The 20,801-nt window shown below is 43.3% G+C and overlaps 1 protein-coding gene across 5 annotated transcripts in view; it reads left to right on the top strand.

The window, feature by feature from the left end:
* The window catches only part of LOC101168576 (collagen alpha-6(IV) chain), a 113,611-nt gene that overhangs the window by 35,493 nt on the left and 57,317 nt on the right, over window positions 1-20,801 (top strand). For all 5 annotated transcript variants that reach the window (XM_020711740.2, XM_020711739.2, XM_020711738.2 and 2 more), the window contains exon 3: window positions 17,666-17,743. In XM_020711740.2, coding sequence (XP_020567399.2) covers window positions 17,666-17,743 — 78 coding nt within the window. The remainder of the gene's footprint in view (window positions 1-17,665; window positions 17,744-20,801) is intronic.

Here is a 20,801-nt window from a genome sequence, read left to right as displayed (position 1 = left end):
CATGCATGTGCTCAGCTCCTGCTCACGTGGAAACTGCGCGCAGACTCGGCATGCGCAGGGATGTCAGTCAGGCTGAGCTGTCTGCATAATGCATGTTGGAGGAATACTTGGATGCTGTTTCATTTCAGAGCGCCTAGATACGGACGGGGATGGTGGCAGAAGCTCGTATAAAACTGAGCTGTCAGGGCTGACAGCTGAGGCGCATTTATGCGTTTCACTATGTCTGCTGTGGGAACAACCTTCTGTGCTGCTGTTTGTCAAGATTTACCGTAAAAGTTCAGGAATCTGCCCCCAAACCCTCATGGGAAGAAGAGGGAAAGGGAGGCTCGGGGGGGTATTGTTGTTGAATGGTTGCTGACATTGTTTTTTAGCTATCAGGTCCTCCGAGGTTCAGCTTTGATTTCTGATGATTTCATCATGCCTTCAGGCGGGACACCGTCTGTGCGTTCAGATTTATGATTTATTAATAAGTGTGTCTGCACGCGTGCCTGCAAGAGACAGCCATTTCCATGCTGCTGCATGTTATGGGAGCAGAAAAGTGATGAGCACAAAAGGAAAAAAAATCCTTTAGGAAGTTCTCCGACCGCAGTTTGATTACGAGATTAAAATGTTTAATTTTTCATTTATGTTCACAGTCTGGGTCAGAATTTGCTCCATCGATGTCTGACAGTTCTTTGCTGTTGTCCAACAAAAGACTTGCTGTGAAAGTTTTCAGTCTGTGAAGCAGAAACCTGGAGTAAACTCTCAGCATCATCGGGTCTTTTCAGAGCAGTCCCCCTCCCCTATTATTTACTGGTTTGGCTCTGAACATCTTCAGATCCCTCTGCTATTGAACTCATTTGACCTCAGTGTGGGGCATGTTACCGCAGCCTCCACCCAAACCTTACCTCATGATTCTGCTGCATACCTGAGGACTCCGCCCTCCTCCAGGATTCCAAGATGGCCATTTTCTGGCCTGTATTTATTATTCTTTTCTTTTTATCTGAAATGGGTCTTAAATATGTTCACACCTAGGTATGTGACGTGCATTCAAGAACACAATAAAGAGAGTTGAACACAAAAACACTTTTTTTTCTGTGTGTTCTCCTGATAATTTCCTCCCTCAGCCCAAAATCCTACTCATTTCTCTGACTGTGAGATGAAATTATCCATGGTAAGTGTGAGCGTGCACGCTCCAGTAGCATGGATAAGTGGGTTGTTGATCAGAGACAGAAAGAAACCTCTAAGTTTCTAATGTGAGTCCAGGTCAGAGATAGAACAGAAGATTTCATAGTTCAAAGAAGTCATGGTATTAAATAACTGAGAGTCTAAAGAAAAAGTGTATCTGTAATGTTTCCTCTAGGCCAGCTAATATGCAAAAATAAAGTATGCTACATAAAGTGATGACTCTCACATTTTCATTTTACTCTCAGAACATGAATCTGGGCCAGAGGGCTCACTCTGAATCAAACAGATCACTCAGTGGATGTAGAACAACTTTCTGCAGCCAAACGCAGACAAGACTGAGATCATTATCTTTGACCCAGAAAAAAGGGTTTCCAGTCACTTTCAAACTCTTTCCTAACACCTGCAAATAGATAAGAAATGTTTTAAAGATAGAGTTTTTCAAGTTAAAAACAGCTCCTATTAAAGGTCTGCTGTCTAAATTAGACCTAGAAAGACACATTTACACGTTCATCTCCAGCAGGTTAGAATGCAGTAAAGGTCTCTCTGGACTCAGTAAAGGTTCTGTAAATCAGCTGCAGTTCATCCAGACACTTTTTCTTGGGTTCTGACTAAAGCCAGGACCATGTCAGTCCTGTCTTCAGCTCTTTGCTTTGTGGCTCAAAGGCTTTAAAACAGCTCTGCTTGTGTTCAAGTCTCTCCATGGTTTAGAACCAAAGTTCATCTCTGACATAGTGATCCAACATGAACCAGCAGGACGGCTGAGAAGTTCAGGGACAGACCAGGACCAAACATGCAGGAGAGTTTGATTTAATGGTGTAAAATGGTTTCTCTAGGTTGTGATGTTGAGCCCCTCCCCCATGTGTGCCCCGGACTGCAGTTTACTGCTGAACATCAACCTGGTGCAATGAAATTCCCAAAGACCTCCAACTTTCACCCTGTCCCCTCTCTTTCTCATTCACATGCACGCTCACACGCACATGAACCCGCATTGAAAAGATGGGATCACAAAAGTGTCAGGGTAATATTTTAACCCCAGCGTGTTGCTGAAAAGACCAGGCGAGGGGGGGTCTGTCCCAGGCCTTGGGGGATTCTGTCTGTCTGTCTGCAGACATACCTTTACCATGGTAACAGCATCTGCCTTTCACTGCAGTACTGAGCCCACACATTATTACAGTTTCAGTTTTGTGTAAAAGAAAAACAAAAAACAAGTAACAAACACATCATTGTCATCAACAGTTTTGTTAGAACAATTTTAGATGAAGGCCCTTGTGTCAGAGTGCATAAAACAGCAGCTCCACACCTGTAGTCAGCCCTAGACTTCAGAGCTGTGCCCCCCAAGAGGAAAGCCCATGACCAGGGTCACTGAGTCAATGAGCGCTCCCCAGGTCTGAAGCGGCAGGACCTCTTACCTTCTATGGGCACGAGTCCGAAAAGGAAGATCCTCCTCTTCTTTTCTGCTTCTATTTGAACCTTTTTTATAACTTCAGAGAGCTGCTATCATTGAGGGAGCTGTGAAAGAATGTGGAGAAGGCTGTCACTCCCGCTTCACCTCCTTTCCATTTAAGGACATCAGGCTGCAGCTCCTATCATATCAGGACTCACTGTAGAGCTTGCAAGCATTCATATGGGGATTGGAACCCTCAAGTTGTGACAAAGGTTTGTCCCAAATGGAATCAGCATCCTCAGAAATACAGATCAGGTGGTTGAGAAAACGTTCTGCAGAAATATCTCACCACAGATATGGTCTCCATAGCTGCCATTAAAAACGTTAAATCATTAGTTTTGAATTGAACATTGAAACAATATTTTGTGCCATCAATGTTCTGAAGGCCATGCACACACATCAAAGTGACAACAGGAGAAAAGAAAGAAAGAAAGAAAGAAAGAAAGAAAGAAAGAAAGAAAGAAAGAAAGAAAGAAAGAAAGAAAGAAAGAAAGAAAGAAAGATATTTGAGATTTACAAAAACTTTAATAAATCGCATTAAATTGAAGACACACTGTACATTAAAAGAAAGATAATAAGACCTACAAGGTACCCCATTGCGGAGCAGCAACAAAAGAACCAGTATATAGCATGTAATCCATTAGAATTTGAACACTATGTTATTATCCTCCCCGATAGTACACAGAACTCCCTCCAGAGCCCACATACTCTTGAACTTTTGAAGGTCGTCGATGAACTTAAAGTAAGTATATTCAACATTCACACGACTTTTCAGAAGAGAAAAAAACATAAAGGGAACATCCACACAACCAACAGAGAGTAACCAATTTTTCCTTGTTAACCGGATTGCGAGTTTAGCTGTTGCAAAAAAAAATGAGTATGGTGTGTACATGTTTCCTTTGGGCTGTATATTTGGGGCCAAAAATGAACAATGGGAAGGAGGACACCTCCCCGAGCCTGAGACACCAGTCTTCCAAAACTGTGAATAAAAACCCCTTAGCCTGTTACACTCAATTACCAAATGTGGCAGAGTTTCAGACGTCACAAAAATCACATTTGTCTGATTGAGTTGGAACAAAGTGTGCTTTGTATCTGTTCGTAGCTATGGCACCGTGTACAATTCTCCGCTGGACATCTGCTGCGCATTTTTCAACAGGCAACTTGTACAGGGACCGCCAGAGTCCTTTTGGAGTGTGCCCTGTTCCAAAATCCTTAGTCCACTTGGAGACATCCATGTCTTTCAACGACTGCAGATGTTGTACTTTCACGCATGTGGTGTAAAGTGTCTTCTTTGCCATGGTCTCGAACTCCCCGTCTCCTGCATTACCGAAGGCAAGCAGTTTATCCTCATCCTATGTCCAATCCTCAACATTTGGGGAGACGGTCAAGGGCGGAAAAGAATATTGCGAAGTACCAGGCTAGCCTTCATTGAGTTGAAGAAAATGTTTCCACTGGGCAGGAACAGATTTCATGACGTCATCCACCACTTTAGCTAGGAGCCTGGGACGTAGACCAACCCCTTGTCTAATAAATTCAAAGGGTAAGTGCAAGTGACCCAACTTCCCACAACCAACATTTATCAATGCTGATCTAACTGAGAACAAAGTCAAGAGATGAGAGTCAATCAGGGTATTAAAGAACAAGGGTTCTTCGAGTATCCACAGTCCGGGAGTGGCATCCTGAGCACGGATAAACCTTAGAGCTCTCCAGGCTTCAAGACCTGAAAGGAGGGAGACCACTTAAATCTAGATGCCCTCTGGTCAAAAGGAAGAGCTGCTTGTCATTGCCAAGACCTCCGGCTCTTCTCAGGAGGATTCTGACAGTGTCGAGCCATCGAGCCATCGCATGCCGCTGTGATACAGCAGCCGCTGGGCAGTTCGCAGTCTGAAAGCCATCAGTCTGGATGTGACGTCAATTAATCCCTGCCCCCCTTCCGATAGCGGCAGAAACAGGGAAGCTTCTCGTGTCCAATGATTACCATTCCAGAAAAAGTCGGTAAGCATACGCTGCACCTTGGTGAGTAGATCCTTAGGAGGGGAAAGATCCAGCAGTTTGTGCCAAAGCATCGAGGCCACTAGGTTGTTTGCAATCAGGACACGTCCTCTGTAAGACAGCTGAGGTAGCAACCATTTCCGTTTAGACAACCTAGCACAAACCTTGTCCAACATCCCATCCCAATTTTTCATCTGAAACTCACTTTTACCCACATAAACCCCAAGAACTTTTAGAACCCTTCTAGTCCAAACTATGTCTGCAGGCAATGTAGGAGGTGTTTTTTCCTCCCATTGCCCGGACATACAGGTCGTGCATTTCGACCAATTAACCATAGCAGAAGATGCCTTGGCATAGATCTGAAAATACTCACTAAGGGCGGTGACATCATCCTGATTGGTCAAAAACACAGTGACATCGTCGGTGTAGGCACTCACTACCAATGGAGGAGCCATCCCACCCAACCCTGGCAAAGAAACCCCCGTCATCTTTAATCGTAGTCTACACAAGAGTTTGTGGTTCTTCAAATTCAAATTTTATTTGTCACACACACAATCATACAGCGTACAATGTGCAGTGAAATGCTTATGCGACCGCCCGCGACCTCAAACAAGAAAGAATATCAATAGGAAAATAGATACAAAATATAGGAATATAGAAATATAAAAACATAAAAACAGAATGTCCGAATGTGTGCAAATATGCTCTAAAAGTGACATATGTGAAAGTGGCTTGTGTGTATAGTGTCCATGATTACTGATTAAGAGACTGTATTGCCTGCGGGAAGAAGCTCCTCCTCAGTCTCTCTGTGTTGGCCTTCAGAGAGCGGAGTCGCTTTCCTGACCGCAACAGAGAGAACAGACCGTTGTCGGGGTGGCTGAGGTCCTTTGTTATCTTCCTGGCCCTGGTCCAGCACCGCCTGCTGTAGATTGAGTGTAGGTCAGGGAGCTCGGTATGAATGATGCGCTCAGCTGAACGCACCACCCTTTGGAGAGCTCGTCTGTCCCGCATGGTGCTGTTCCCGAACCAGGTTGTGATGTTTCCCGTCAGGATGCTCTCTATGGTGCAAGAGTAAAAGTTCCTAAGCACCAAAGAGGGCAGTCTAAAGTCTCTCAGGCGTCTAAGGTGGTAAAGACGCTGCCGGGCCTTTTTCACTACGGTGTTGATGTGACAGGACCATGAAAGGTCCTGCATGATGTGGACACCGAGGTATCGGAAGCTGTTGACTCTCTCCACTGGGCTCTTGTCGATGACGGGGGTCTGGTAGTTCCTCTTCTGCTTTGTGGCGAAGTCCAATATCAACTCCTTTGTCTTGCTGATGTTTAGGAGGAGATTGTTCCTCTCTCACCAGTTTTCCAGATGTCCAATCTCCTTCAGGTAGACCGTCTCATCATTATCAGTGATCAGGCCCACCACAACGGTGTCGTCAGCAAATTTGATGATGGTGGTGGAGTTGGTGGAGGCCAAGCAGTCGTACGTGTACAGTGAGTACAGTAGAGGGCTCAGAACACAACCCTGAGGGGCTCCAGTGTTGAGAGTGATGGAAGCTGAGACATATCCGCCCATCCTTACTGCCTGTGGTCTGCCAGTTAGGAAATTGGAGATCCACTGACACAGAGATGGGCTGAGTCCCAGGTGCTCCAACTTGGTGGTGAGTATGGAGGGAATTATGGTGTTAAATGCTGAGCTGTAATCGACAAAGAGCATTTTAACATAATTTCCCCTTCTAGTGTCCAGATGAGTGAGAGAAGTATGAAGTAGATGAGAGATAGCGTCATCCGTTGAGCGGTTCGAACGGTAAGCAAACTGTAGTGGATCCAGTGTGTCAGGTAGTGAGGAGATAATGAAGTCTTTGATCAGTCGCTCAAAGCACTTCATCACTACTGAGGTGAGGGCTACAGGTCGATAGTCGTTGAGGGAAGTAGGATGGGGTTTCTTTGGGACTGGAACAATAACAGACTCCTTAAAGCATGTAGGGATCACCGACTGAGATAAAGAAGTGTTGAATATCTCTGTGAACACAGGTGCTAGCTGGTCTGCGCAGGCTCTGAGGACTCTACCTGAGATGCCATCTGGACCTGCTGCTTTCCTGGTGTTTACTCTCCTGAAGGCTCTCCTCATGTCATGCTCGGAGATGATAAGTGCGTTACTGGTACTGGTAGTGACTTCCTGTCTGCAGCCGTTAGTTCCGCTAGCATTAGCGACGCTAGCATTAGCATCGCTAGCGTCCTTGGCTGCAGCCTCGAAACGAGCATAGAAGGTGTTCAGTTCGTCTGCCAGAGTCCTGGTCTCGCTCGTCACACCGGATGTTGGTGCTCTATAGTCCGTTATTGTTCTTAGTCCCTGCCACAGGCTCCTGGAGTCACTCTGTTGGAGTTGTGACTCTAGTTTCCTCCCGTAGCGCTTCTTCGCCTCTTTCACCGCCTTCCGAACATTGTATGACGCAGCCTTATACAGCTCCATGTCCCTGGACGCGAGTCCCGTGTTATAGGCAGCGGTGTGAGATCTCAGAGCGTCACGGATGGTTTTATCCACCCACGGCTTCTGATTGGGAAACGTTCTGATTTTATGTCCTAAATATGAACTGACACAGTGTCTTTGCATCGTTTTGTCTCAGAGACCTGGAAAGCCTGAAAGATCATTTTCTGGAAAGACTCAGACTGTGGTTAAAGACGCTTTCATTTTCTGAAGACCCATCGTGACATCGCAGAGCAGGACAGTTTGTCCATCCAAAACATTTCAAACTTCATTAGGACTTCTTTCAGATCTTCTAGTTGGATTCTCCCTCCAAGCAGTTCTGGGAATTGTGGGAAAACATCCTACAGACAGATGTGTCCTCAGGAAAATGTTCGACTCTCTTTGTAAATGATCAAACGGTTGAACTTCTTTGTTGTGTTTGTGTTGAACACATCCCAAAGGCTGCTTCAGCTGCCTACATCTATTTCTTAAGGTGGTTCCTCCACATGTTTCTCTATGAGGATCTAAATTATGGAGTCCCCCTCAGCTCTGTTTGTGTTCAGTCTCTAAAGGCGGGATCATCTGTGATTTAGGAAACAGTTTTGATCCATGGAGTCTCTCATGATCTCTCATTCCTGCAGACTTTCTAGGATCTGTCTGAGTGTGACAGAGAGCACGTGCACAAAGCAACAGCCGAAGACCAGGAATCACAGCAGTGATTGATGATCACCCTCAGAACATGGACTGTGTCTGCAGTGCCAGACATGTGTTTGCTTTCAGCTCACACATGTGGAATTCAGCAGTGTTCACACACCCGTAGCTTCCAGCTGTCATGCTGGACTTTGTGCACGCTGTGCGCTCACATATCCGCCTCTCCATTCACACCACCTCGACATCTTCTGGAAGCGACTCTTCCTTTGCTAAAAATAGTTTTGCTGGGCAGCAGGAGATAACCTGAGCCGTGCAGATGTTCCAGTGTGTGGGAAGACAGATGGCATCTGGAGAAGATGCACTGTAACTGCTTTTCATTTGAACGTTTCACAGAACAGAAAGTACAGTGGCCCTGAAGTGCAAATTACCCCGACAAATCACTCAACAGGAAAACATTTTAAAGATCACAACAATTAAAAAAGCAAAACTAGTACTAAAAAATCAACATTACATACATTATCATCCATTCAGCAATGTCCCAGAGTATCTACCTTTTCTAGTTTCCATATAAAAGAAGAAAAAAACATCCAGGAAATAAAACTAATTTCCAGAAAATGTTAAATAATGAAATAAAAGTAGAAACTAAACCAAAAAGGCTGGTACTATGGAACATCACTGATTGGATGATGATATTTGTCCATCATTTCAATCAAAATTTAGTTGGCATGAAGCGATACTAGATATGCTCCGTACTAAATATAAAACTTTTATTAGTGTGCAAACATTGAAGACGCATTTGAAAAAAATCAAAAATCATCATCCAATTAGCAATGACCTATTTTGGTTTCGTATTGTGTTTCCAGTTACCGAGCTAGAACATTTTCAATGGGGTGGCGGGAGGAGGGAAGAAGTTTATAGAAGGGTGGCAAATGAGAAGAGCTGAGTGGAAATACAAATGAAAGGATCAAAAAACTCACTTCATTTGCAATGCTTAAACAAGGATGTATTGAGGATTTTCTAATCCTTGTCAATAATTACACTAATATTGACTCAAAATTTGAAGGGGAAGTGGGGAGGGCAACTGCCTCCGCTTTCCCCCTGTATCTAAACACCTGTGTGTTTCCTTTGTTGGCATTTCATTTTGATCACTGGAAATTACTTTTGTTTTACAAAAGGTTTCATTTTCATTTTGTTTGATTTTTTTTTTGTGTTTTTCGTTTCTGGAATTGGTATTGTTATTTTTTTTTGTCGTTGTGGTCTTTAATATGTTTTTGCGTTGATGGTTTGGTCGTGTGATTTGCACTTCAGGGCCACCGTATGAAAGACACTTTTGAGAAAATTCCTTCAGTGTTCCTTCAATGTCCCCTCCTGTATGTGTGGACCACATGGAGCTTCTGGGACACTCTGCATGTTACCATTTCAAGAAAAACAAGTTCCTCACTCAGATTACATCTGTGTTAATGTTCTGCTCACCAAATAAAGATGACTGAAAGCATATTTATTTTTTCTTAATCATTAGGTGGTAAAATCGGAACAGGATTTTCTCAGAAACATGTAAACAGCAAAAGTCCAGGTTCTGAAGTGCTTTCTCAGAAGATCATTTCCAGAACATGGCGTCCAGGGATCGGATTCCAGCTGCTGTTTAAAGAAAAGGTTTTGAGCGGCAACTCAGGTTTCCCCTCTGCTAATGTGCGTCTGAAATGGTCGGCCTCTCTTTTTGCAGGTGAAGAACTGCTCCTTTTCTACTCTTCCTATTCTTCATCATCAGGACCGATCATGTCTTAAGGGAGTCTGGCTCTTTTTCCATTCATTGTTCATCCACAGTACCCTCCCCCCACATCTTCCTCATTCTATCTGGCTTCCAAAGGACCCTCCTTCCCCTCCAGGAGCTAGAAGTCAGGTTACAGGAGTCCCTTTCAAAATGTTCTCACTTTTTGTTTCTTCTTCTTGTCCTTGTTGTTGGATCAAACCAGATTGTGTTCTTCTCTGCTGTATTGGAGTTTCCGCTGCAGCTGGAACTCTGCAGAGTAACAAGCGTTTACATGAAACAGTAACATCCGGAAAGTTGTTGACGCTCCGCCGCTCGTGCTGGCGTCTGCCGTCCTTCGCTAGATCTACGACATAAATATTTTCCTTCGCTTTAAGGCCCTCCGGGTTTTGTTTGCATCCGTCCATAAACAGGGGGCCTCAAGAACATTAACTGCCACATGTCTGACGCCGGCAAGGGGTTCACCTTCTGTGTCCCACCAGCTCGCTTCTCAAAATGTCCAAACATTTTGTGGTCCTCAAATACTTTGGTGTGTGTGTGGGGGGGGGTGATTTGCCAAAATCAGATGTGGCTGCAGAGCATGAAGGCACCTGCTCCCATCTTCACATAAACAGTCATTCGTCTGTTGAGAAGGTTTATGTCCAAACGTCTCCATAAGGAACTCACAGGAAACGTTTTTAGCTCCACTTTTGCTTTTATAATGTTTTTTATGCAGGTAGGATCCATTTTTCAGAGACGCCATGTTCACAGTTACACACCTTCCCTTAAGCGGGGGGGGGGGGGGGGGGGGGGGGAGGAGGTTATCAGAGAGGCAGCCACTGAGCCTCTACCCCCAGGTTTAAAGCTGCCACACTTTGGATGCGAACTAGTGACAGCACAGTGGTGCAGAGGCCCCTTTCCGCCTTGGATCTCCTGCACATGTCCTGTTTTTACTTTATTAACAGTTGATTTATTTGCTAGAATTTGTGAATTAAAGCTCTTCCCTGTAACTCTGAAACTTTTGTTTTCATTTTACCTTCACAGAAATGTTCATCATCTGAAAGCTTTCTAAATCATATAAAGAAACAGAAGATCTCAGTGTGGATGGATTCCTTTCCTTCTGATGAAAGTCGATGCTAACTGAGCTCTTTTGACGTCAGTATTACACTGGAAAACCAAGCCCCCTAAAAACAAGTCAAAACAATTTACAATGATAAATAAAAAAGTCTTTAAAGAAGTAAAAAATGGTTTAACCAAGTCATCTCATTTAAAGAACAAAATACTTTTTTTAAACTAAGATTATTTTACTATTTAAAATCTTTCTTTAAAAGATAGATGTTTTTTCTGATCCAGAAAAAATATTTTGGAATTCCATTTTTTTCCCTGTTGTTTGTGTTTGTTTTGTTTCTAGTTAGTTTGCATTAGGCCACAGCGCTGCATCAGTTTTGGGCTGTCCGCTCAGTGTAGCTTAAAAATTTGTTTTGGTTTCCTGATGACATCATTGGGTGGTGCAAAGAAATCTAGGTATGTAGGTCAAGTTTAGCCTAAAGGTATCCAGGTGTTCATAAATACATGCTGGAGGGGGTGTTCATGTATCACTTTGAAATGGATAATGGACTTTTTCTTCAGGCTCCTGTGTGATTGAAGACCATAATCTTTGACAGTTTTTCTACATGTGTGCAAACATGGATGAATGAGTTTTGTGAAGCTCCCGCTGTAAGACTATGTCTAGTGTGTGCATGGAGGGGGGCAGACCTAGGTCACTGATCTTGGCTTAAGGGCTGTGTGTTTTGGGAGGGGGCTTGGACACCTGCGGCAAGAACCCACAATGTACGACTAAAGTCCATGTGAGCGTTAAAGCCAGGGACACATTTATGTTCACTCATCTATTTATTCACTTAATAATGTATTCATACACTAATTCATTTACCGGTATTCAAATATCCATTATTTCGTGCATTAGTTTACTCATTTATTCATCCACTCATCCAGTCAATCATCTATTCATTTGCTCATTTAATCTTTAGTAAAATGATGAAACGTTCATTTCTACTGGTTTTGATCAAAGCTCAGATCAAAGGAGGTCGGCTTGGACCTGTTCAGCTTGCAACTCTTGGACACCTGCTCAGGTGTGATCCGTTAATCAGAATCTGGAATCTCTTGATACGAGCTGTGAGTGGAGTGGAGTTTATTGAGAGGGGCCTCCCAGCTCTGATGCGGTCATCCTTCAAGCAAAGACATGAAAAAACGTCCATTTCTGATGAAGCTTTCAGGTTGCCTGCTTAACCCTCTGGGGGGGGGTTGCCTGCTTTAGCATCAAAGCTTTTTGAGGCATTTACTGTTACTGTCTGCAGTGTCCTGTTTGGATTCACTCTGAACTCACAAAGCTCCTCCCGTTGGTCAAGTTCAGGACGACCTTACTCCAGCTGGGGGAGCCGGGAGACCAGATCACACACAGAGCGTGCACGTGCACCAACACTACATTTGTTCCACTACCCCATGCATGAACACGTGCACCATCTGCATCAAACAGCCTCCTGGGGTGAAAGTCAGGGTCACAGAGGAGAAGGAAGATGAAGTAGAGGGAGGAAGACTGATGAAAGAGGGGTGAAGACCTCCCCATCCCATAAAGATGATGTGAAGGTCTCAGGAAGTCTGAGGATGCAGTGACTTTAGAGGGATTTTGTGTTGATGTATTCTCAGAGTCAAAGCAAACTTTGACTCTCCCCTCACCCCCACCCACCCTCTCTTATGCTACGTAGACATTGGGCATGTGTTATGCATTCAAGAAAGTGCTGAATGTGAACACACTTTTAGCATACAATGCTCACACTGGACTGTCGCTACCCAAAACTAGTGTACTCACAATTGGAAGAGGCTTGGTGTGAAATATCAAAGTGGTGCAGATCTGGCAAATCTTGCTCCAAGCTTTTTCTTTCTTTTCTTTCTTTCCAGCTCTATTCCGATATATAAAAGACTTTGAGTTGCTGTTGTTCCCAAACTCTTCCATTTTGTTATACTACAGCTGATAGTTGACTGAAATATTTAAGAACAAGTAAATTTCACGACTGGATTTGTTGCACAGGCAGTGACATTTCCACTGGAATTCACTCAGTACTGAGAGCGTCCCATTCTTTCACAAATGTTTGTAAAAACAGTCTGCATGCCTGAGTGCTTGATTTGATACACCTGAGGCCAGTCCAAATGATTCGGACATCTGATTCTGAACATTTGGATGGGTGAGCCAATACTTTTGGTAATATAGTGTATATGTCTATGGTAGCAACGCGGGATCATGAGCGCTTTCATAGACTTTTCATAGAAAGTGGCCTCTTGAATGCATGTTGCTGAAGCACTTGTCTGTGGAAAGTTTTGGGGACAAAAGGTGAAGATTCTCACATCTCACTTTGGAAGAATATGGACTCTCTTTATCAGATCTAAGAATCCCTCATTCAAGCTGTTCAGGAACAAACTGTGGATCTCCGATCATGAGGACAGACAGTTCTGCATCCGCATACACTATGTTCTCAGTGTGGTTCAGAAGGCTGCTGATCATGAGATTAACCCTTAGAGGTGCCCCTCATCCAGATACCAGATCTTTTAGCAAGGCAGGTACAGACATAAGTCCCCCCAAAAAGCATGGAGGATAAGACATGCAGACTTCCAAGAACATCTTAGCTTGATGTTTGCTGATAGAAGTGTTTGGACGGTAAAGTTTGAGCAAACGGAGAGATTGACGTGTGACATTTGTACAGCAGAAAAAAAACATTCCTCAGTTACAAAACCAAAGATGATCATGTCAAATCCACACTTGTTTCTGGCCGGCGAGTTCAGTCCTGCGCGCTCACAGGAACATTTCTGAAGTTCTGGCCTTTTCTTCAAGAAGCTGGAGAATGCTGGGATTTATTTTGGTGGGGCGCTGAGTGAAAGTCAGACAGTTACAGGACCCCATGTGGAAGCAAGGTGACCTTCAGTGTGATTGCTCCTGAATGCAACACGAAACTGAACATCCCCCTGGCGTTCCACTGACACACACACATGCACAAACACACATCTTGACAGGTGTGCACACACACACAAACAGACATGCAAATACACATAATTACACACAGACAGACATAGACAGGTATGAACAAACACACACAGATGACAAATACACAAAAACACACACAGACAGACACAGAACTGCAAAATACAAACACACACACACACACACTATGTCTGGCTTCATCAGTTCTGGTTCCTGCTCATTGATGCCCTCCTTCTGTCAGAGTGATTAGAGGAGTGGAGGAGATCAGAGGGAGGAATGATGCGACTCCCTCCACTCTGATCCTCCCCCTTACACACACACACGATTTTGTGTTTCACCTCCTTTCCATCCTGACGCTGCATCTCTCTGCATCTGTTCAACAAGTTGTAGCAGAAACCTCACATTCACTATTTGTTAAAATGGTGTTAGTGAGTAAATTTCACACATTTACTACTTTAACCATAGACAGTGTTATGTGTAGAAATGCGGCAGCAGCTTCAAAAAACAAACACCAACATGTTCATTAATAGCCGAAGATAAGGAGATGCAGCAGTGACTGATGATCGTCTTCAGAACATGGACTACATTCTAAAGGCCCGTCAGTGCCAGACGGGCATCCTTTCCATTCATGCGTGGACTTTTAGCACGCTTCACACATGTGCAGCTCCTACCGGTAATGCTGGATTTTTTTGGTAGTTTGGCAGTTTTCTCAAGGTGGCCTCCAACTTGATGAAGGTTGTGTTGGAGGGAACCCATTGCAGATGAGCCTATGGGACTGTTCAGTGAGGTGTTTTTCAAAGTTCCTCTGAACCTGAAGCCCCCACCTTGATTGAAAATAAGAATGTGTTAATAATGTGAGAACTTAAGGGTCATTTCTGAAGCCTTGCACGGAACTACAGAGTTTCCCACGCTGTGCAAGGCTTCGTTACTATAGAAACCAATGCTCAGACTGCAGTCATATGAGCTGATTAACGCTGCACTCAAGCTTAACCCCCCTACACTGTCCTCATCCACCCTGGTTCTCTTAACCTGCATTGACCTCTAAGGGGTCAATGAAAAGCTCTCTGGCTCCTCCACATGTTCCTGATGAAGAATTCACATCTTCATCAGTAGAGATCAACTGTTTACTGGTGAAAACACATAAAACTATAATCCACCCCCACATCCGGTCCATTTACAGGTGCAGATATCATCTACACAATAAAACTCTCCCTGAAGTCTGAACAGACTGAAACAGCAAACCTGATGATCTAAGAACTGAATCCTCCCCAGAGTTTGCTTTGAAAGGTTTAGACTAATGCAACGGGGAATTGCAGTTCCAATTAATGTAGGTCATTTGTCTTTTTCCCTTTGAGCTGGTCCCTTTAGGGGTGAATCATCTAACCCTATCCTGTGGATCTTCTTAACTCACACCAGTCCCCCTCATGTCCTCTATTCCTCTTTCTTGGTATCTCCTGTCTGCATAACACGGCTGTTCTCACTACAGATCACAATGTCATTTGCAAAAATCACGATCCAAAGAGATTTCTGTCTAATATCATCAGTCAGTCTTTCCATCGCCACAGAAACAAGAAGGAGTTCAAAGCTGATCCTTGGTGCAGTCCACCTCCACCTTGATCTCCTTGATCACTTTTTGCAACTGGGATACTGTGCCTTGGCAAGAATCCATTCTGTTGCTCACAAATACTTTCTTGGAACTCAGCCTAGTGCCCACTACTCTTTACCATAATTTCATTGTTCGACTCATCAGCTTTATTCTTTTCAACAGTTCTCCCTTCTTAAAAATAATATTTTGTAGGTAGCCACTCCATCTCCAAGATCTAGTTAAACAGTCCAATCAGAAGCTCTTCTGCCACCTCTGATAATCTCTTCCGTACCTCCACAGGTATTTTGTAAGGACCAACTGCCTCTCTACTCTTTATCCTCGTCAATGTCATCTCTAACATTTTCCTCATTCATCAGATCTTCAAAGTTCTCCTTCCATCTTTCCATCACACTTGTGGAACCTGTCAATACAGTATATTTCCATCCCTGTCCTTGATCCTGTACAGATCCACTTCTCCCTCCTTTGTGTCCAACCTGTGATACAAGTCTTCATGCACCCTTTGTGACCTCCACCTTCCCCTTGTGCAGCATCTCCCTCTAATCCTTTCTGGTGTCTTCTGCCCTCTCAGTGTTCCACTTTTTCTTAGCTACAAGGTAACGAGATTTCTACCTACAAACATGCCTTTGTCCCCTTCTTCTTTGACCAACAGTAGTCCCTGTAACACACTCCTGAGCTTCCTCATTCCTCCATCAAGTCTCCATATTCTTATTCTAAATGACATACCAAGTTTCTTCCTCTCAGTCTTCTCTGATCACTTTAGCTGTAGATGTCCAGAAATCTGAAATAACCTCCTGATCTCCTAAAACCTGTTTCTACTTTTCCAACCAGAACTTTTGCTTTTTCAACTTCCACCACTAGATCCTCTGCTTTGCCCTTGTCCTTTATATCTTTGTCACCATCAGTCATCTTCACACCCCCATCTTATGCTGTCTGGATACACTCTCCCCAGTCACAACTTTGCAGTCCCTGATCTCTTTCAGATTACGTCTACACAAGATGTAATCATCTTCTTTGCTCCTCGGTCCACTCTTGTGTGTCACCCTTTGCTTCCCTCTTTTCTGTAAAAATGTCTTCATCACTGTTATTTCCATTCTTTTAGCAAAGTCCACCACAACCTGTTCCTCTGCATTCCTGTCCCAAACACCAAACTTCTCCATCACTTCCTCATCACCTCTGTTTCCTGAACCCACATTTCCATTAAAGTCTGCACCGATCTCTCTCCTCTGGGGCTACTCTGGATCTCCTTCATCATCTCCTTTCAGAATTCCTCCTCCCTTCTAGATCACATCTTACCTGGGTCCAGGCCAGAAAAGCACTAGATTGTGCTTTTGTTGTGGTTACATTTTTGTCGTACATTGATATTTAAAAAAGCGTTGGAGCTTCAGTCTGCTGTCATGCTTCTTGTCTTACTGTAGGGCTGCTCACCTCAGTCATACAAATCCATGGTAGACCGCTGTTTTTCTCAAGTGTTCCCTGGCCTTGAAGAATCTGCTTATTTAGAGATCACAGTAGATCTCTAAAATGGTGCTCAGAATCCGCTTTGTGTGGCATCTAACACATCTAGCAGACACAGATAAACTGGGTCAATAGGCTTTTGGTTTGATGACAAACCTTCTCCAGTTCTCTAAGACAGCAGACAGATGTGTTTGACCGTCTTTCCCGGCAACAACATGAAATCATGAATAACATTTTTCAGTAAAACACACTTTTTTATATATTTTGAGATATGAAAAAGCGTTCGTTGGTTTTTTGATGTAGATGTTTAATGTAAGAATTCATAATTTTATCTGTCAAAGTTTTTTGTTTTGTTTACCTTACCATGTGAAAACTCACTTAAAACAAAAATAAATTGCTTTTTGATAAATGTGAATCAGAACTGAGTTATATATTTGTCGGGGACAACCTCTTGTTTTTGGATGAAAGGCTGAATGTCAAATAAAAAAGTCAGGGTAACCCTTGTGCTATCCTATGGGGTCAAGATGACCATTGACGTGTTCTCCCTACCATGACAAAGGTGGATAAAGGTGGAGAGGATTTCATGTAATCCATGTAAACCAGTGAAGATCACAAATCATTGAAGAAAAAAGTTCAGCGCACTGTCTAGTGGGGTCTAGATGACCCAACTCCCAACGTCAAAGTGCCTAGGATAGCCTTAACCTTTTCTTTGTGGGGAGCTGCTAAAACCAGCGGCTGTTTTGAATGAGGAGAAATAAAGCTTCCTCTGTATTTTTCTGTTTATTTGGTCATCACTGCTCAGACGGTTTAACCAGCCACTTTGTGTTTCACTGTCTGATGGATGTAAGGGGTGTGGGGGGTGTCAGCTTTAGTAAATGAAGAGGAAAAGATTCCCACAGAAACCAGAGAATTTACGTTTTCATGATGTAACTGGATTCTTTCTTTCTAGAAGGTTTTGAGTGGTTCTGACCTGTTTGTTGGTCTTTGTCTCCATAAGTTTTATTTATGTCTCTAAAAGTGTTCCAGCGGTTTTTGTAGATTCCGCAGTCAGAGCCGCAGACTGACCAGACAGAACCAGCCGGCCCGGTTTCCTAACCCTCTGTTGTTTTCTTGCAGGGGGACAAGTTTGATGAGCCATGCAACGGCCTGGACTGCAGCAGGGGGTGCCAGTGTCTGCCTCAGAAAGGAGCACGGGTGAGTCATCATAGCCACACGTGCACTAAACATGTTTACTGTGCTCACACGTGCACTTTACTTACATGAAATTTATTCATTTGTGGACTTAATTCATGGATGCATTTCATTCAAACATCCCAAATATTCTTTGGCATCGTTGAATTGCTTAAAACTCAGTTCTGGGGTTTTAGTTTAGGTTCAACATCTTCATAATTCAAAGGGGACATTTTTTGTTCACATTCTCTTTATTCAGCTTTTACTTAAACACAGATGCAAATGTATATTTTTACTTAAACATGATAAAATGAAACAAATGTTACACTGCCTTACTGCATTTTGTACTATGCGTCCTTCAATTGATTTAACTTTAAAATTATAGTCTTAGTATTTTTTTTAGAATTAAGGGAATTGTATAAAATGATATTTATAGATCTTACATAATAATTGTATGTTCCTAAATAACAAAAAAATGACTCTAATGATGCACACATTAAAGCAAGGATAAGCTCAAAAGAAAAGACCCCCCCCCCCTCCACCCCCACCTCTAACACTCACACATTATTATGAACAGAAGAAAAAGCAACTTGCGTGAAAAAAAGTTATTGCCACTAGGTTTGACTAAAGTTTAATTTAGGTTTAAAATGTGACATTTTATCATGAGAGTCAACAAGAATGCTGCTTCCCTTTGCAACCCCCCTCTAGTGGTCGTTTGTGGAAATGCAACAGGTTGTACTTCATTGGAAATTGGGGAGTGAAAGGTGGGGTCTTGCCCTGGACGCCACCATGGTGGGGTTTGGTTCGCCAGAAACAATTCGTTAAGTTAAGATAAGTGAAAGTGTGTCAGCTGAATCGGATGATAAAATCCTTAATGCTGACGAAAAAGGGGGACATCGCTGAAAGAAAAGCGAATGACAACAAATAAAATGTTCTTCAGAAATGGACAACACCAGAACTCATCCAACTTTTCAGTAACAAGAGCTTTTATTTTGGAGAACCTTGCCCTGCTCTTATTCTGTGTGAAACAGGAAGTAGCTGCGGTTCAGGTGACGTGGATCTCGCTTGTGCACATAATCAGGAAAAATAAAAGTCTGGTGAGACTGAGAACCAGACCAGAACTGGTGCAGTTGTGAGCCCCTCAGTGCCCCCACCCCCAGCCTCTATCCAAACATCAATTACCGTCTGCCTCCCAAGCCTGCACTTAGCGCCTGTGTACTGTACGCCACTTTGACTAAATAACAGTGAGCAGCGGCCCATTAGGCTCAGGTAGCTGCAGGTAAATGACACAGCTCTGCTGGTGCTGGCTGCCAGGCACGGGCCCCCTTAGGGCTAAATGCCCCCTGCCCCCATTATCTTCTTGAGCTGCTATTGTTGGAGCCCAGTGAGCTGCAAGGTGCTCATTTGTCTCTTTAGTTTTACTTTTGTGCTCAGAGATCCTGAGCAGCATTCCGGGTCAGAGCTGTGAGGCAGCAGTTCAGGGGGGGCTGATGCTCGCGCTCCTGATCAGTTACTTCTCAAATGGAACCTGTTACTGGTGTTTGAAAGTAATCCCTTTTCAGCGTTACTCTGTAATGACTCTTGAATTACTTTCTAGTTACTTTCACTCAAGCAACTCTAAAGTGACCAAAGCTTCTCAGGGAAGAGGACGACGTGGTGTTGATCATGCAAAATGACCTTTTTTTTCTTGTTTCAACTTAAGAATTCAACTGCAGGGACAGTGATGGACACAGGTGACAGGAGCTCCAATCGTTTTAATCGGAATTAGAAACCAAAGTAAACAAATAAGGTTTTTTCATAGACAGTTTATGAGAACTGGACAGAGAGACTCCACCCCCACCCCTCAGACCCCCGGCATTCCAAACAGAAAGTATCCGCTGATTCCAAGAAGCCAAAGTCCCAGAGACATCTTTGAGACAAAGACAGCTATTAATTACTCAGTCATTCTATTTGTCAGAATGACTATTCTTGCTCTGATGCATTATTTGTAATATTTTCAATTCAATTCAATTCAATTTTATTTGTAGAGCCCAAATTCACAACAACAGTCATCTCAATGGGCTTTCGTATAGGTAATAGAAAAAGTTAAACATAACATCAAAAGGATCATGAATACACAGAATTCAATAGGAAAATATTAAATTCAACTAACAAACTGACTAAGCCAAACTGGACATCCCTGCCCTTAGACCCCCTTCGCGGTAAGGAAAAACTCCTAAAAAAAACGGATTCCGGAAAAACCGAAGAAACCTCAGGGGTGCCCACATGAAGGAGGGATCCTCCCCCAGGACGGACAGGCGATTTACCAGAACTCTTAGAGAAGAATTAACTTATCAAACTCTACAACTAGCAGACGAGCTTCATCCAGCCGGAGTTGGGGGGACGGCCAGGGGCACGGAGTCGAGCCGTAGACAGGATCCACAGCCATAGGAGCAGGAGCAGAGACATGCAGGAGCATGTTCTTGCTAATCCTATGTTTTTGACAATATTTCAAGTTATTTAAGTTATAAACTGACCCATCAGATGTGGTTTCATACCAAACATTCGAGAGCTTGCTTTCAAATGGTAGGGGGCGTTGACTTCCAAAAAGCTCATTATCATAGAAACAGTAATTCAGATCAACTCGGACCAATCCCTGCTTACTGGCGTCGTCCGTATTGCGAAAAGATGACGACTGAATTGACTTCATTTGGTTGGAGCAGTGAGGAAGCTCTTTACAATGGGTGACATCACTCTCACTCAGTCCAGTTCTTATTTACAGTCAGTGATTTTTACCTTTAAATCTTAAATAAAAACTCAGACATTCAAAATAAAAATAAAAAATAGTCTTTAAGCAAAATTAACTTTGTATATAATTTACTTAAACATTTCAAGTATGTATATCCAAACCATTGAGTGGGAAAACCTTTAAAAATATTTAACATAGTCCCCCCCCCTCCCTCATCACGTTACTCCTCCTTTACTCACATGTTTCCTTTTATAACTTCTTGCTGTTTCCATGAGGCCTCCAGTCCTTATCTCCCCCAACAAGGGGCTGTTAATTTGGTGCTCCCCTCTGCTTCACGTTGTTCAGCTGGGTTGG

This window comes from Oryzias latipes, chromosome 18, assembly GCF_002234675.1.
Source record: "Oryzias latipes chromosome 18, ASM223467v1".
Classification (NCBI taxonomy): Eukaryota; Metazoa; Chordata; class Actinopteri; order Beloniformes; family Adrianichthyidae; genus Oryzias; species Oryzias latipes.
Note: the sequence above shows the minus strand (reverse complement) of the source record. Positions and strands in the feature narration are given on the sequence as shown.